At 36.1% G+C, this 17,755-nt stretch overlaps 1 protein-coding gene across 1 annotated transcript in view; it reads left to right on the top strand.

Annotated features, from left to right (window-relative positions):
* LOC127029115 (AP-3 complex subunit beta-1-like) overlaps positions 1–17,755 on the top strand; it is a 184,332-nt gene that overhangs the window by 80,005 nt on the left and 86,572 nt on the right. The window contains 2 exon segments of the mRNA XM_050914761.1: positions 7,511–7,620; positions 16,152–16,328. Of these exon segments, the coding sequence (XP_050770718.1) occupies positions 7,511–7,620; positions 16,152–16,328 (287 nt within the window).

Raw genomic sequence — 17,755 nt, 5'->3', positions numbered from 1 at the left:
AAAGTGCCCTCCCAGATTTGTTGTTTGTAAACAGAGAGGGACTTATGGGCAAAGTAGTGATTGGTGGCTGTCTTGGTCACAGTGACCACAAAGTAGTTGAGTTTCAAAGTGTTGGAGATAGGAGAAAAAGTGCCAGCAAAACTTCGACCCTGGATATGGGGAGAGCAGACTTCGGGCTGCTGAAGGAGCTAGTTATTAAGGTCCCCTGGGAATCTGCTTTTGAAGGTATAGGGATCCATGAATGCTGGTCACTTTTTAAGAGCCATCTCTTAAGAGCGCAGGAGCAGGCAATTCCAAAATGTCAGAAGTCAAGCAAGCAGGGCAGAAGGCCAGCTTGGCTGAGCAGGGATCTCCTTCTAGAACTTAGGTGGAAAAGGAAAGTGTACGGACATTGGAAGCAAGGACAGGCAACACGGGAGGACTACAGAGATGCTGTTCGCCACTGTAGGGAGAAAATTCATGCGGCCAAAGCTCGATTAGAGTTCAAGCAGGCCAGCACTGTGAAGGACAACAAAAAGGGCTTTTTTAAATATGCTAACAGCAAAAGGAGGATCAGAGATAACATTGGCCCATTACTTGATGAGATCAGTCACCTCACAAATAGGGACATAGACAAAGCAGAGACATTTAATGCCGCCTTTGCCTCTGTCTTTAACACCGATGATGGGCTCTGGGACCCCTGGAGCCCTGTGTTGGAAGACCGTGACTGGGGGGATGATAAACTCCCAGCCACCCCTGAACTTGTTTGAGACTTGCTGCTCCAGCTGGATGTGCATAAGTCCATGGGGCCCAATGGGATTCATCCCAGGGTACTGAAATCGCTGGCTGATGTCATCATGGGACCTCTCTCTGTTATTTTTAAACAGTCTTGGGAGTCTGCAGAGGACCCAGTTGACTGGAAGCTGGCAAATGTTGTCCCAATTTTCAAGAAGGGTAAGAAGGAAGACCCTGGTAATTACAGGCCTGTCAGTCTCACTTCAGTGCCTGGTAAAATTATGGAGAAGTTTATTCTGGGAGTTATTGAAAAACACTTGAGAGACAATGCAGCCATTGGTCATAGCCAGCACGGGTTCATGAGGGGAAAGTCCTGCTTAACCAACTTAATTTCCTTTTATGACAAGGTCACCCATCTAGTTGACCAAGGGAAGCCAGTAGATGTGGGTTTTTTTGGATTTTAGCAAAGCTTTTGATACTGTCTCTCACAGTATCCTTCTGGACAAAATATCCAGCATACAGCTAGACAAGTCCATAATACGATGGGTGAGCAATTGGCTGACGGGTCGGGCTCAAAGAGTTATAGTAAATGGGGTTACATCAGGCTGGCAGCCAGTCACCAGTGGGGTTCCCCAGGGCTCAGTTTTAGGGCCAGTGCTCTTTAATGTTTTTATAAATGATCTGGATGCAGGAGTCGAATGTACATTAAGTAAGCTTGCCAACGATACTAAACTAGAGGAGCTGTGGACTCCCTCGAGGGTAGAGAGGCCTTACAGGGAGATCTGGATAGACTAGGGAGCTGGGCAATCACCAACCGTATGAAATTTAACAAGAGCAAGTGCCGGATTCTGCACCTGGGACAGGGTTATCCTGGTTATACATACAAATTGGGGGACGAGAGGCTGGAGAACAGCCCCGCGGAAAGAGATCTGGGGATCTGGGTTGATGGCAAGTTGAATATGAGTCAACAGTGTGCCCTGGCAGCCAAAAGGGCCAACCGGGTCCTGGGGTGCATCAAGCACAGCATAGCTAGCCGGTCGAGGGAGGTGATTGTCCCCCTCTACACTGCACTGGTGCGGCCCCACCTCGAGTACTGTGTGCAGTTTTGGGTGCCTCAATATAAGAAGGACATCAAACTATTAGAGTGTGTCCAGAGGAGGGCGACCAAGATGGTGAAAGGCCTCGAGGGCGAGACTTATGAGGAGTGGCTGAGGTCACTTGGTTTGTTCAGCTTGGAGAAGAGAAGGCTGAGGGGTGACCTCATCGCAGTCTACAACTTCCTCAAGGGGGGCAGCAGAGGGGGAGGTGCTGATCTCCTCTCTCTGGTGACCAGGGATAGGACACGAGGAAATGGAATGAAGCTGTGTCAGGGGAAGTTCAGATTGGACATTAGGAAAAGGTTCTTCACTGAGAGGGTGGTCAGTCACTGGAACGGGCTCCCCAGGGAAGTGGTCATGGCCCCAAGCCTGTCAGAGTTCAAGGAGCATCTGGATCATATGTCATATGGTTTAGTTTTAGGTAGTCCTGCGAGGAACAGGGAGTTGGACTCGATGATCCTTATGGGTCCCTTCCAACTTGAGATATTCTATGATTCTGTGATTCTATAATAATGTCAGAAAGGAGGAGAAGCATGTTTTTTGGGGGGGCTGGAGTAATTAGAATTGTACAGAGAACACAGGTGAGATCTACTCTAGGCTTTGAAAAGCAGCATTAATTCCTCTCCATATCTACTGGACATATTTTTCATGGTAATCCTAAGAAGGCTTTTATTAGGGACATCACTTTGGTAGGGCATAGTCATCCTGTGATCCACTGATGCACTCAGAGCTTTCTCTTATTTGGTTTATAAACTACAGGTCCTCCTTCTCTCCCACTTCACCTTGTATCAGAAATTCCTGAGAAGACTCAGTGTATAGCTTGGTAGTTTTAATATATGTAACTTTAATTTCCTAGAGCTCCAGACCTTATGTCCTTTTATGCTTTTCTGGTTATCCACTGTGTTTAAAATATCTTCCAATGTTGTGTTACAAGGCCATGTCTGCAGAATGCACCTGGGTAGGGTTTTTTGTATTACATTCAGCAATGACCATATTAAAAATACAAGCTTCAAAGTTTGTTTTTGATTCTGCTTAATTCTACTAGCTATCTTCCTCTAGGTCAGTAGGCTCCTTTTCAGCATGTACAAATCCCCCTTTTTTTTTTCTGTCTTAAATAGAATAATTAAACTATCACTTCAGAATACTAAGTTTGTTACTTAATAATCCTTCTTTCTGTTTTCTTGCTTTGTTTTTCTTTTTGCTAATAAGGAACCAAGATAAGTGGAAAAGGCTTTTTTTCTTTTATCATAGCTTCTCAACTTAATATTTTCTTCAAAGTAATTCCATATATATACACACACACACACATACACATGTGCATGTATACAAAGGTCTGTCTCAACAAGATTAGTTTTCTTGACTGTTTCTAAGTAGTTGTATAGGAAATACTTCTGAAGGTCCTGAAAGACTTTTATGTTGCTATATTTTATAAATCTTACAATTATCTTCTTGTGCTTATTATTTTGAAAGACTGCAAAGGATACATTTACGATCTCTTAAACCTGGCAGCTAGCAAATTGCTTTACCATAGCTGCAGTGTCTTTATTCCTTCTTTCAAGGAATGAATAGAATGGCATAATTTATATGGTACCTTTCCTCAGGAGGCAGGAAATTACTGGTAGTCACAGCTTACTGAACATATGAAGTTTGGGGCATGGGAGGGAGAATAAAAGAGATTTGGCATGTGTAGGACAATAGAGTTAAGTGTCCTGGTTAATCCTGCTTTCCTCCAACTTTCATCCTTAAAGTGTGCGAGCAATCTGTTTGCTGTGCTATTTCTTCCATGGTTGTTCCAAGCCTGGAAGCAGTTCTGCTGCCTTTGTGTAGTATGAAGCCCAAGCTGTTAATTCCAGCAGGTTCTGAGGGTCCCTGAAAGCAGTCGGCTCTGATTTCTCTGCACTGTTTTGTTACTATGGGGAATTCACTTGAGTGCAGAAGAGAGGTGACCAAATTAATTCTACCAAATCAAAACAGAATCCTGAAGAACGAGCTTGTGGCAAAACCGCCTTCTCATTCTGTGCTCTTGTTCTGGAAAGGCCTTTACTGTAGATACAACCCAACAGCCAAGATATACATGTATCTGGCACGGGAGCTATGCCAATAATCATTCTGAAACTTGGGTGCTGAGAGGCAGTGTGTTGTTATACAAAACAGTCTCTTCAGGAGTTACTTAGATCCAGCTGGGATAGCTCTTCACAGAACTCTTTGAGTGCCTCATCATTGAACTTTCTAGTTTCTGTATGTGCTTCTGTGATTCAAATGTTTGGGTTTTTTTTAACCTTAGCCCCCAGCTTTCCTGAGTAGGGAAGTTGAATTTAAAGAAGCACTCATAAATATGCAAAGAAAATTTCTAGAGCAGTTCTCCACTTTCCCAGAGCCTTGTTTTTCGAAGCCGTATTGAGGGCTGAGAATTATTTCCCTTCCTCATCTGCTGAAAGAAGCACAAAAAGAAAAGTTATTTTGGTTCTTTGGTGTGACATTTGGCATTTGACTGATGCATTTCCTTTAAGCAATTGTATTGATAATTTGAACTGACTGCTGGCTCCACTAAGATGACATAAAAGTCATTTTAGATGTAAGAGACAGATGGGATTATAGGAAGTCTCTTGTCTGTCTGCACTGCATATACTAGAGATCCTGTAGGTTTTTCTCAGATGGGTGACTTTCATTTTCTGTTGAAAGTTGCGGGTTATTGATAATAGAGAATGAAAACACAATTGTAGGATGTATAGCTAAAACAATTTTTTTCCTACCAATCTATACAAATTTGAACAGGCAAGTCCTAAAATCACTGGAACAGTTAATACCTCAGGTAACTACCTATCTATTGGAGTTACCGTTAGAATGACATAAAAGAAAACCAACTGCTTGTAGTGTTCGGTTTAAATGTATTAATGTGGTTTCATAGTTCTGTTGTATAAACAACAAGGGTGGAAAAATTAACCAGATAAAAGCTTAGGCTTCAGGCAGTTCTGAAAAGCAGAAACTTAAGGTTTGTCTGGATACTTAACTCTAATAATTGCCTTTTAACTTTAGTTTTAACCGTTTGCATAACCTTCTAATAACCCAAATAAGTCACTTGTACAGCCTTGCAATGAGATTCAATTGGTATATTCCTTCCAAAAACAGTTGATGCACTTTTGTTGCTTTTAGAAATAGTGCTTATAAAAATTATAGACTGTGGATAAATTAGTCTTCAGTTCCGTGTTTTAGTTTCTGCAAGTATCAGTTAATGTAATTAGAAGAAAATTTGATTCAACATCAATGATATAAAATGTAGTATTTCAGTAATGCAGCTTTTGAATGTTCTCTGGTAATACACACCTTGCTAAGGTATTTTTCTCAGTTTCTGTTATAATGTGGCCAAATTAAAAAGTCTGTAGTTCAGTCCCCACAAGTTACTGTCCACTACATTGTTAATTTTTTATATACATCATTATTTGGTGAAATGGAATGTTGTATGACTGAATGTATTTTAGGTTTTTGAGAAGTTGTCATACTCCAGGGTCTTCAGAGATTATCCTACTCAGAGTAGCCATTTCCACATTGCTTCAAAATTGTTTGAAGAAAACCAGCAGTGAACATTATACTAAGATTTTTTCTATGACTTATGAAAATTGAAGTTGCTGATACCTCTTGTAGTCTCCTTTATTGGTAAAGGCATTCCTGATCAGATTTTCTGTTATATTTAGTCTTTATTTTAAGAATTTTATTTAGTTTTTATGACACTTTAGATAAACTATAATTTACACTGTTTTGGAATTCTTGCGTTCATTTATCATTGTTTTGTACGCACTTTTTCTTCGATAATTCTAGCAAAGTTACATTTTAAAATTTTCTTACTGCTCATTCAGAATGCCAATTTTATCTCCCCCTTTTGTTGTTTTCTGATTTTACTTATATGATGTAAAAGGTGTCTGTGTGTCTTTGAACCTAATGCATGTCTTATTTCATGCTCATTTTTGGGATTCTTCATGTGCCCAAAGCAAGCTTCAAAGAGCCTCTTTTTTTCTTGACTATGTCAGCCCTTATTCTAATACAAATTCATTTTGCTTTTGTTTGTACTTTCTTTTTTGATATCTAAACTCATGTAAAAAGAACCATACTAGTTTACTGACTTACAATTCTGATTCAGTTCTTTAAATTTGCTCCCACAGTAAGTAGTTCCTATGGTGATACTTCATCTACTGTACTTCAGTTTATCATGATCAATTCTACATTGTCAACAAGTGTTTTTAATAATGACTTCATGTCCACCTCAGTCTTTTGGGTTCAGCTTTATTTTGCTTAACCATTCTCCCTGTTAAGCAGTATTGCAAAACGCTCAGTGATGGAGGTTATCATTCCAATGTTCCCCACTCTAAATATTCCAGCTTGTAATTTTAAAATTTTGAGAATTTTCTTCTTACTTTAATATCTGACAAAACACAATCTAAATTAAATTGGTCTGTAGGATTATGCAAGACCTTATATGAAGTAGATATATGAAATTGATTTTCTCTAATTATACAATGTTAACCTTGCTTCAAGAAATTAGTCTAGAAAAATGACTGAGATGTCATGTCAAATAAAGGATGACACAGAAAGCTGCAAGTTAAATTTAAGCATACCAGAGGCTTATAGTATAATGATGCATACTCAGAGCTTTTTAATAGCCTTTCTCCATAAAGTTTGCTTTCTAAAACAAAAAAAAAAAAAACTTTAGAGATTTCTTCCCCATACTGTTCTTTTGAAACTTCAGCTTGCTTGATTGCTGAATGAACAGTCCATGTATCAGATTAACTCTTCAAATGTAGGAATACCTCTGTGATGTTTAAGGAATGGTAGTTAGGCTTTTTCTTTGTTTTGAACATTGATAGCTTAAGAGAAATAGTTACTCCCTTTTTGTAGTATAAATGAAAATTAGAATTATGTTGAACTCTCACAGTAGTCTTTGTTTTGGTTTCAGCTTTGGCCATGTTTGACTTTCCTTCATCTTTCCTTACACCATGAGTTTACTCTTGCATAGAAGCTTGCCTCTGCACCAGTGGGGTTTTTTTCAGCTTCAAAAATTGTACATTTCATACAAGTTGATCAGGCTGTGAATATTACTTGTTACAGTAGTTAAGCACTCCAATGACTTTGACATAAATCTTACAACACCTTGCTATTTAGAGGCTTCATTTGAATGTACTAGAAATTAGGTTACAGACCTGAGAGAGACCGTTTAGAAGGTGAAAAAGTGCAAAGGAAATGTTTAGCTATTTCTCTTGTTTATGAATGAGCTCTCAATTTTAACGTTGTATATTTCTTTGAAAATTAAAAAAGTGTTTGTATTTTTAATGCAGATAGAAAATTACTTATAAATATGCATAATTTCAATGAAAAACAGATGTTTTTCATGCTGTTCCTCAATTTGAAAAGGAAAAATACAAAGTGCAGCTTTACTAAAAGGCAATTTCAAAAAAAGTATGTAATAGGATGATATTTTTTACATTTAGAATGTTTCTCTGTCCTCTTTTTGTTACTTCTAACTTGCTTCTGGAAGCTGAACTTGTATTACTTAGTAGAGTGGTTTACATCTTTGTTACCATGTAAATAGAATTCAGTTCTGCAAAACATATTTTGGAAGCTGATAACATCTTTTACAATCAATTATTTATGGCTTTTTCTTTTGCATAGATGCTTTTAAAATTAATAATTTGTTTTGTCTTAAACAGAAATTGTAGTTGCTGAAAGCATTGTTGTCATTAAGAAACTGCTGCAAACCCAGCCAGCACACCATGGTGAAATTATTAAGCATATGGCCAAACTCTTGGATAACGTTACAGTGAGTATTTGTGTACAGTGTCTTATTTTCCTTGTTGACTGATAAAAATCACACCATTTCCTTTGAATTTGGACAATAAATGGAAATAGATATATTAGAGAAGTACAATGTAATTTTTTATTTTTGACTTTTTGTAAAATATAATTTTTCATTATTTTAAGGAAGAAGAAATAGAAAAGTTATCAGATGGCATCAATTTGTGCCTCAAATCTGGGAAGCTATTTTGAAAGAGATACCTAGAAATGTTGAGTATTGCTAGTACCATTAGGCCAAGATAAAAATGGAGGTTTAGCCTTTAGAATGTGGAGTGGGTAAGTTGAAATGAAAATAAGGGCAAAGCAGCACTTAACTTGAGGTTTTTCAACCTGTTGTCTTACTGATCTGGACAAAAACTTTATTCTAAATAAAAAAACTTTATTCTAAAAAATAAACTTTATTCTAAATCTTTTTCCTTACCCCCAAATCACCTGACCTTTCCATGTTACCAGACATGCTGCTGTGAGTGTGTTGCAATGTTTCTTGAAGTCACATTTTTATCTTCTGGATATTTAAGATTCTGTGGCATTTAACAGTAAAATCTGCATTATTGTCTATTACCTAAACTTCAATTTAATCTAAGGATAGATATGTCAATATTTACTACCCAAATTCTCCTCACACTCCCAGTTATTGATAAAACATTTAGTGGTCTATCCTAAATTATAGTGTAGGGCTGAAGACCATTAGCTACCTATTGTATCATACACCAAAGGTGACAGAATTTGATCTGTCAATAATTATTTTTCTGTAGATGCTATAAATAGGACTGTTTAGTTTCATATAATTACACATTTATTGATGATGGAGCAGTAAATAGTTTCTAAATCATTGAATCTTCTATTTTCCATTGTTTCCTTTTGGCAAAGTTTGGAATATTAAAAGGAACGTGGTCTTCTCAGTCCATGCTTACTGAACAGATTAAACAAATAGGTCTTTGGCCACTAAGAGCTGATGATCAAACTTCATAACTGATGTAAAGAAAATATAATTCTACTGGATTGTTCATAACCAGAATCTAAAGAAGCTATGAGATACTGCTACTAATTACATATCAAGTAAGTATTACCTATTTTATAATAATCACCTGTGTTTTCAGAAAATTCGTGCAATGTTTTGATTGATAATTACAATCTCGTGAATTGTGTATAATCTTATTGTACACATCTTCTGGCACTTCTCCAAATAAGTTAGTCATCTTATTTCCAAATATTTATTATACAAGAGAAAATAGTTGTTTTATAAATATTCTGTCTAACACTTAGAAGAGTTTTGTAGCTATTTTATACAAGTAACACTTCTGAGTAAATATTTCAAGTTTTAAATACAGAGAATATTTTTTTAAAGAAAATCCTTTTTTAAGTTGGATAAGGGGAAAAAATAAGACATGCAGTACTTGAACTACTGTGATGTACTAACGTTTTACAATAATGAGGTTGTACAGAATAACAGAAGATGGTAGGTAGTAGGAGAACAGCCTGTGGAACAGAACAGTCATAGGAATAAACTAAAAATCAAAATCTGAATCTGAATCCTGCTTCTTATTCAAGAAGAATCAGTGATAGTGATACTGTAGGCTCTCCAGGATGGTTGTTGTACATCTGGTTTTACATTTTTCCCTGTAATTTTTGAATAACAACTTCCAGAAATTTATCTTCCTCGGTACGTTTAGGATTTTGGATTAAAGAATAAATTTCAAATAAGTTCATGTTTATAATTTTTGAATAGCCTTCCTGATGCCATATCACTATCCTGAAATAACTTGCACCTCTTGTGTTTAAAAATGGATGTATTCCTTCAGACACTTCTGAAAAAGATAAGCATATTTTTCCACATATTTAGGAAAGTGATATTTGGATTATATAATTACTGAGAATATGAGTTTAAAATTTTGACACTTAATAAAGCATTACTGGAATTCCCAAGATCTGCACGTGTATTTTAAACATTGATCTCACTATGCAAGAATGGTTGTGAGTTGACATAACACAGTTGCCTTGGTTTTTGTCTGCTATAAGACGTAGAGACACAAAGCAAGGATTCCTGACCCTTATTACATAGACATACAATATACATACACACACACTTTTGTACACACACATTTTACACTGATTTTTCTTTTTTCTGACCTCTTCTGTTGGGGAAAGTTTTTCTGGGCTTATTTTTAAATTGGAATTGAAATTTAAGGGACCTACCCTATTCCTCTATGCAAAGGCATACCCCTGTCTAAAGGATTCTTGCATTTGGACATAAGAGAAGCAGCCAAATGGTATGATCTTGAATGAACTTGAAAGTAACTGGAGGGGTGGGAGAGTGTGGGCAGAGAAATTCTTTGGTGCTTCTTAGAGTTGAATTTAATTTAATACTATGTAAAACACAGCAGAAAACATGAACAGAATTAAATACAATTAAATAGAAAAGCACTTAAGGTAAAACTGAACTTTTTTATTGTTCTGCCACATTTTAGTTTAGGTAAATGGTGAACACTTGGCCACTAAAATAAACAAAATTGGTGTAAACTGGATGGAATGACATTTTGGGTTGGTGCCTGAATTTGTTGTATTCATGTTGTTATAAATTTCACTTGTGTTAGCCTGAGATTGTGATTGTCAATGATAAGGTGCCTAAAAATCTTTCATAGCAATGTTTCTTCCAGGTCATCCAATCTGAAATTTACTCATTCTTGTCTTCATCTTCATCTTGTCTTCATCTTCTTCATCTTCAGAAGCCATTTAGAAAGTGATAGGATGGATAGTAAGCTAAATATATTTGACCAGCTATAAGAAATATTAGAAACCTCAATTAACAACTACTGAGCTCTTGTAGACCACTGACTCTTATTTACAATAAATCTTAGGACTAGATCTGTTTCAGTTTGTTCTCTAATTGATGTTTCTTATGTATCTGAAGAGAATGCTTCTTTTTCTTCCTTTGTGTTTGTACCTTAAACTTATCTCGGGTGTGCCCAGGCAAAGATCTATTTTGTGTCTGGTATTTGTTGAGTACCTAGACCTGTACATAGTACAGCTTGATCTAGCTGTATTCCAGCTCCTTTCCTCCACACACTTCAAAAGCTGTAACTGAAAAACGCAGGTCTGTTGGTGTTCTGAAGATATTAAATAAGAGAATAATTGGATCTCTTTAAACTTCTGTTTTTAAAAAATCATAAAAATGTTCCCATTTGGCTGTTAAAGCGTTAATATGTCATCATGCTTTACAATTTAATGTTTTAGTAAATTGTGGGCCAGAGATCTAAGCAGTGCTAGTTCGTGCTAGGTGTTCACTCTGAGGTAGGCATAATTAGTTTTGTCTATATAGTTTTTAGAGTGACAGGAGTTTAAAAAAATATATATGTAGGAAAGGGGCATTTAAAGAAGGATGATACTGGTTGAATCCAGAAGTCCACCCTCCAGAAGTGGGGTGAGCAGAAGTGCACATAGTAGTCAGAGTATGAAGGAGAAATTTTATGCAGTGACATAATATGTTTTGTATTTTTTTATCTTGCTTTCCTGGGGTTGTCTGCCTTTTGACTTCTGCAGAACATTGACTTAACAATTCTACAATTCTCTGAAAATATTCATGATTCCAAGATATTTTTCCCTAGAAATAGTTTGGAGTCTATCAGTATGTGTAGAACTGTTTTTCTGGAGTCCTGTTATTAATGTTTCAAGGCCAGCTGCATCACTTCTGCCCAATTTTTAAGTATCACTAATAAGTCATCTTCAACTGTTCAGGCTCTGGTTTAGTTTAGATTACCTTGAATAATTTTGTGTCAACAGACTTTGTCTCCTCCCTAGATAGTCCTCTTCTAGGTTACTTGCAAATCTGTTGAGCAGCATGCTTTCCCCTATAGGTCCCTGTGGGACATCTGATGATTGCCATCCATTGTTAACTGCTTTTCTGTCTTTTCTATTTTCTAATCCTTTTTTATTCATGAGAGTGCCTTTCCACCCTGTAGAGAATGACTTTTTCAAAGATGTTGATGAGGGGCTTTTTCAAAAGTAGACTATATGACACATATTTGATGAGAGAATATTCTTTTAGAATTCTAAAATATTCTCTCATCAAATATGTGTCATATAGTCATATTGTCTACTCTTTTTTAGAAAATATCTTTCCTTCAAAACATCTATGTTCCAGAATTTGTCTAAGTGCAAATACTTGCAGATTTAATCTGAATTAAGTTTTAAAGTGGATTGGTTAGACTACATTGATTAGACTGGATTAACACAAGACACTTTTTTTACATTCAAAGTATGCATAATTGATTTATCTTAATTCGGTTTAAGAATGAATAAAGCTAAAACAACCGAACAAGAATTAGCTCTGAGTCTCGATGATGTTCTCCATTTGTGTATTTCCTCATATAGACAAGCTGCTGTAGTCTCCAATTTAGTTTCTCCCTTTTTCTTTTTAGAAAAACAATTTATGATGGTACCTTGTACCCTGTAGTGATTGCTTTCTGGGTGATGGGAATCTTTTGTAGTTCTGGTGTGACTTTTCTCCAGACTTTTTCTTTATAGCATTACTAAGCCAGTTTTTTTCTTTTGATAGCTAGTGAATTCTGACATCCTTGATTTTCGTTACAGACTTATTCCTAGTTCCTTCTAGAATATGAGTGAGAATATGAGAGAAGTCTGAAGTGTTTTCTAATCTAGAGATGGGGAGGAACACTTCCTGATGTGATAAAAACAGGATAAGGATTTGCAAATTTAGAGGAAAAATAAGATAGATGCACGTAGCTTTGGAGAGCTTAATATTTGGGGAAAAACATGTCACTTATGGAAGCAATTAAGAATTATTAATTACTGGGAAGATGATGGTTGGGTTGGGATTCTTATTACTAGAGTAGGTGACTGGGAGTTTTTGACACTTTTTGCTCTGTCCGTTCATCCAACAATAACAAACTTAAGTTCTTCTGCAGTATTCCTACATAAATACCGCTTATTGCTATGCTTCTGATATGGCTTCACAGCAGAGGCGGCTTGCTTGCTTTAATTACGTTCTCCTTTCCCTCGATGTTGGGAAGGTGTCACAAGGTACGACATTTGCATACATATTTCAGTTCTGCAAGCTTCAGAATCTAGCCACATTTTTGTTCCTAGGATATGCTTTAATAATGTATTTTTAAACTTTTATGTAAGTAATGCCTTAATGAACAATTCTTTTAATTTGATCATTTATTTACTTGCTCTAATATCTATGTAATGTTTTAGCATTTGGGAGGAATACATGACCTTTGGGACATTGTGTTCAGGGACACTGTACACTGAACTTGAAACAAATGCTCAGCTTGAATAAAACACAATTTAAAAAACCCTGTACACTATATAGGAGGTGGCAGTCATCAGTGGAGATCCTTTTTAAAGGAATTTTATGGGTAGAGGTTCAAATAATGGAGGAGTCCTTGAAGGTCTACCATTTAAAAACAAAAAAAATTCAACACTTGTCTTTTACTCCTATTCTTTCTTGTGTAGCTTTTCTTCTTGTTGCCAGTCTGACATTTCACATCAACATCATCCCTCTTTCCATTTCTGATTCCAAGTAAAATTTTAAAAATTGCTAGGCATTCAATTTTTTTTTCTGGATGCAGATAATTAGACCTAATTTGCAATTTGAATATCTCCTTGTTTTGTGACAAATGTGGATAATCAGAATTGTTGATTTTTAAGTTGTACTTTAGCCTGGTATATTGTGTAATAAGGTTAGAGCTGAACTACAATAGCTTTTGAATTGTGCTGCTTAGAGTGATCTGTAAAATCTTTATAGATGTCTTTCTCTAACTGCTGTAAGGAACCAGAATCTTGCTTTGAGGGGAGAGGGTCTGGCTGGTTTTATTTTTTATTTTTTAACTATTTATTTTCCTCCAGACAGGTAATGGGTTAAAATGGCAGTAGAAACTGCCTTCTGGTACTAAGGCTTGATAAGTGCACTTAACCACTTGCTCAGGGCATATAGAATAAAATATCAGGCAAAGTAATTTACTTTATATTTACTATAAAATAATGCAGTGCAGGGCTGAATAATGAAAGTATTATTTCCTGCATGTTTGTCAATTCAAGGTCCCTACTTAAGCTATACTGGAAAAGGCAATGAAGGTCTAGAAGTGACTTCATTTCTTGTTTGCTGTTTTGAATGCCGTGGAAACAATGGCTGCAGGATCATGCACTTGATATTATGTGGTTGAGGACTGGAAGACTTAAACAGAGGAAAAAAGTCTGAAAATATTGTGTGATTTTTGACCCCAAATGAATCCAGTGACACGGAAACATTGGGTTCATCAGCTCCACATATACTTTTCATTAAAATGGCTTCTACTCAGGGTTTGATTCAAAAAGTCTCTAATTGATATTGATTCTTTTTGCACAAAATTGTTTATCATATACAGTATTTACATAGTAAGCTAACCACCTGGTTAAAAGGCAGAGTCTCACGAGATATTTCATCTGTCTTCCATTGTCACTGTTTTTCAAATTAAGCTTTGTTTCATTTATTCATTTTACATTCTAAAACTAGTTTTTTACTCTAAGAATTACATTTTACAAACTAGTTTAATACAAGGGAAAAAACTTTAAAGAATAAAACAGTGTATGTTTAAATATTTCATTGTGGTTTTAAAGTGTAGTTCTGGATTTGACTAGGAATAATACAATACTGATGTTTTTCTTTCTTTCCTAATTAATACTATTTTTGAAATTGGTCTGCTCTGTGAGTTATTTTTGCTTTATTAAAAGACACTAATAGGAAAAGGAATGTTTCTAATAGGCTGCTGCCCAAACTGGGCTAGTTGGTGATCTCTTGTAGAATTCTAATTTTTTAACAAGTCTGTAATGAAATATTTAAGAAAAATAAATCTAGCATAAGAATATATGGGCAACTTCAGATTTCAGTTATTTAGAGGTATCTATCTGTACAGCAGGCAACTTGAACTGCTCCAATACTGGAAAATTTAATGTACCACTCAATTAGTATTCTTTAGCCCAATTTAAAATAATAGATTGGGATAATAGTTGGTTCCCATTGTAATTCTGACACACATATTCAGATAGGAATTACTGACACATGCTGGAAAAGTAATTAAAACATATCTGTAAAATGGTAAGAATTAGTGCTTTGAGAACCACAATGCTGAATTTCTCAAGCTTGTCTTTTCCTGTGAATCTTACCTAAGGCAGAACTCTCACTGACTTAAGTGTAAGCTTATTAAAAAAATATCACTGTATAGTGTAGGGAGTAATGGAAAGTGTTAGTACAGTTTTTTACTTAAAAAAAAAGCAGCAAAATTAGCTGAAATTGCAATTACAGTTGGAAGCTTTCCTTTGACTTTTTTTTTTTTCTAAACTACAGTCAGTCATTTGACAGGATAGAAGTGTCATGTTTTTTCCCTAATATTTCAAAATCTGTTGAACAAGAGTCTATATAGAACTTGAGAGCACCATAGTCTGTAGATGCTATGCCAGACATGCTTCTGCCTAGAAGAATTTTCTCATTGCATGCTTTCTTCCTTCCTCTCAAGGAAGGAGAACAATGTTATCAGGGAGGTATGTAACACAGATGCAATTTTTAATTTGACCACCAGGTAATATAGGCTAGCCCACCTTTGAGAAGAATGTATGTATTCATTTAACTCCTAACTACTTCTAGCTAAACTCTGCATGGAGCGTGAGCTTCTGCTTCCTTCTGTGTTGTTCCATTCTGCTTTCCTGCTGTCTGTGACAGTACTGTGCTTTTGAAGTCTGCGCCATATGCTGGGAGTTCATCTTACAACTGCTACTGCCAGTTATTTCAGTGAAACACAGTCAAGTAGCTTCAAAACAATAAGACCTGTGTGAAGTTTCTGGTCAGAGTGTTTTCAGTTAAGGAGTTAGATCCTATTCAGAAATTGAGAACCCTAATTTTGAACTCCTGTCTCTCCAAAATTCTGTGTTCAGCTGGCCTTGGACATTTGCAAAAATATGAATCCTACTGTCATAAAAGTTTAAATAAAAATGAAGATAGCAATAGTCTTAAAGAAATTCTTGTGCTTTTAAACTAGATGGGCAGGAGTTGAGGAGGCTGTATTGTTGGAAACCATTTCTGTATGAATATAGTCACAAAAAGCACTTTTGTGTTTCAACATGGTGTTTAGCATAATCTGGTGGCAAGAATTCCCAACTGCACATTGAAGGCTTGGATTCTCTTCCTGACTGCCACCAGCTTGTGCTGTGAACATGAACACATCGCTTCTGTGTGCCTCTGTTTCCATTCCTGCTCTGTTTGTCTTGTCAACTTGTAATGTGTGGTTTTTGGGGCAGGATCTGCATCTTAAATGTGTACGTACACTCAGTCTACCATGGTGGGCATGTTGAACAGTATTAAATTTGGGTCTGTATTTCTTGCATGGCAATTGTGTTTAAACAGTATTTTGTTTAACTTGTTACTGAACACAGACATGTACAAGTACGCAAGTAGTCTTTGTTGAATGTGTTAACTTAGAGTGTGTAATGTTTTCTCAGGTTCCGGTAGCAAGAGCCAGCATTCTCTGGCTCATCAGGGAGTACTGTGAATGGGTTCCAAAGATTGCACCTGATGTTTTGAGAAAGACAGCCAAGAGCTTCACTAATGAAGATGACCTTGTAAAGTTGCAGATCTTAAATTTGGGAGCAAAACTCTATTTAACAAATTCAAAGCAGGTAAGCTTAAACTCAGAAGTGTATGTATTTAGTGTCACGGTAGTTTTTGTACAATCTGTATAGATCAATGGTGATTTCTTTTATATAAATAACCAAAACTAGTCCATATTATTCTACGAAGAAAAGCTGAACATCAGTTTTCAAGAAATCTAACAGACTAAATCTAACCATGAGTCTTTGAGTATGTGCTGTATTGTAAATATTAATTTAGTGATAAGATCACTCTTTTTTGTCTCTTTCTTTATTGGGAAAAATGTAGATTTTTTAAATTCAGATAAGTAGGCAAGATTTGTAAATCGTATTACTAATAACAGATTGGAGATTTTCCAGATGTGATTTGCTGTTTTCTGAATCTAAGACCAGAATTTTCAAGGGAGTGCTGTCAATTTGAACAAGAAGCTGCTCATCTTTTGTTCAGGATATCTAAAAGGATATGCCAGCAAAAGGCCTCATTATGTCTTTCCGTCAGTGCTCATCTTAAAGACAGTAACTGCTTTCCCTTTTTCTGTATTTCTTACTATTTCACTTTACCTTGTGGAGAGGGTGGGGTTTGATCATCTCTAGTAATAAAGATAATCTAAAAATGTCACATAATACAAAAAGATTAACTTGGATCTCCAGGCAGCTGAAAACAATAGCTATGAGAGGTGCCAGCTACCTCATTCTTCTCAATGACAGCACTGTGAACTTCATCACTCTCTTGCTATGGAATATAGCATCTTGACACTAATTTTTCACTGTAATTCCAATTATTACTGTAAAAGGTTGTAAAATCAAAGATAGTTTTTCCAGATGTAGAAGGAATATATTGTCTGAGATGTATACACTTTCCTGGGCTGCTAGACCTCTTTGTTTTACAACAGCTTTGACAGCACAGGATCTTGCACCTCTGCAACTGTGGTGTCTTCTCGTTCCTTGATATCTATATCCAACTGCAGACTTGATCTTCTGAGACTTTATTCTGAAGGGCATGTGGGAGATGAACTGTCTTGCCATGCATTCAAATAAGAATGAATGCTTGTCCTTTGCTCATACAGTCTAAAATGGGGCAGCAACAAAAGGTAACAACTTCTTTCTGTCAGTGCACATCTTAATGGAAATGCTGACTGAGCTAAGGAAAGATTGGTTTGATTATCTTAATCGTCTACTATTGGCCCATTATGTAATATTTACTAATTTTTCTAGATGGCCAAAACTTCATAGCCTACAAGGAGACGATGATTTCTGTGATATTCTTTTTCCAGTTTTATGTGATTTTAAAACATTTTTAAACAGTCATTGTAAGTGTTGCATATCCCTTGATTCAAGCAGAGAGAGACTCAAAACCAACCAAACAGACAAAAAGACCTCTTTCCCCACATGAAGGAAAGGCAGGTAAAACTCATCTGTTAATCTTGTGTGGAGAAAAGCACAAAATTCTGGAGGAA

Source organism: Gymnogyps californianus, unplaced genomic scaffold, assembly GCF_018139145.2.
Source record: "Gymnogyps californianus isolate 813 unplaced genomic scaffold, ASM1813914v2 HiC_scaffold_77, whole genome shotgun sequence".
Taxonomy (NCBI): Eukaryota; Metazoa; Chordata; class Aves; order Accipitriformes; family Cathartidae; genus Gymnogyps; species Gymnogyps californianus.
The sequence above is the reverse complement of the archived record's forward strand: the minus strand, read 5'-3'. Positions and strand labels throughout refer to the sequence as shown.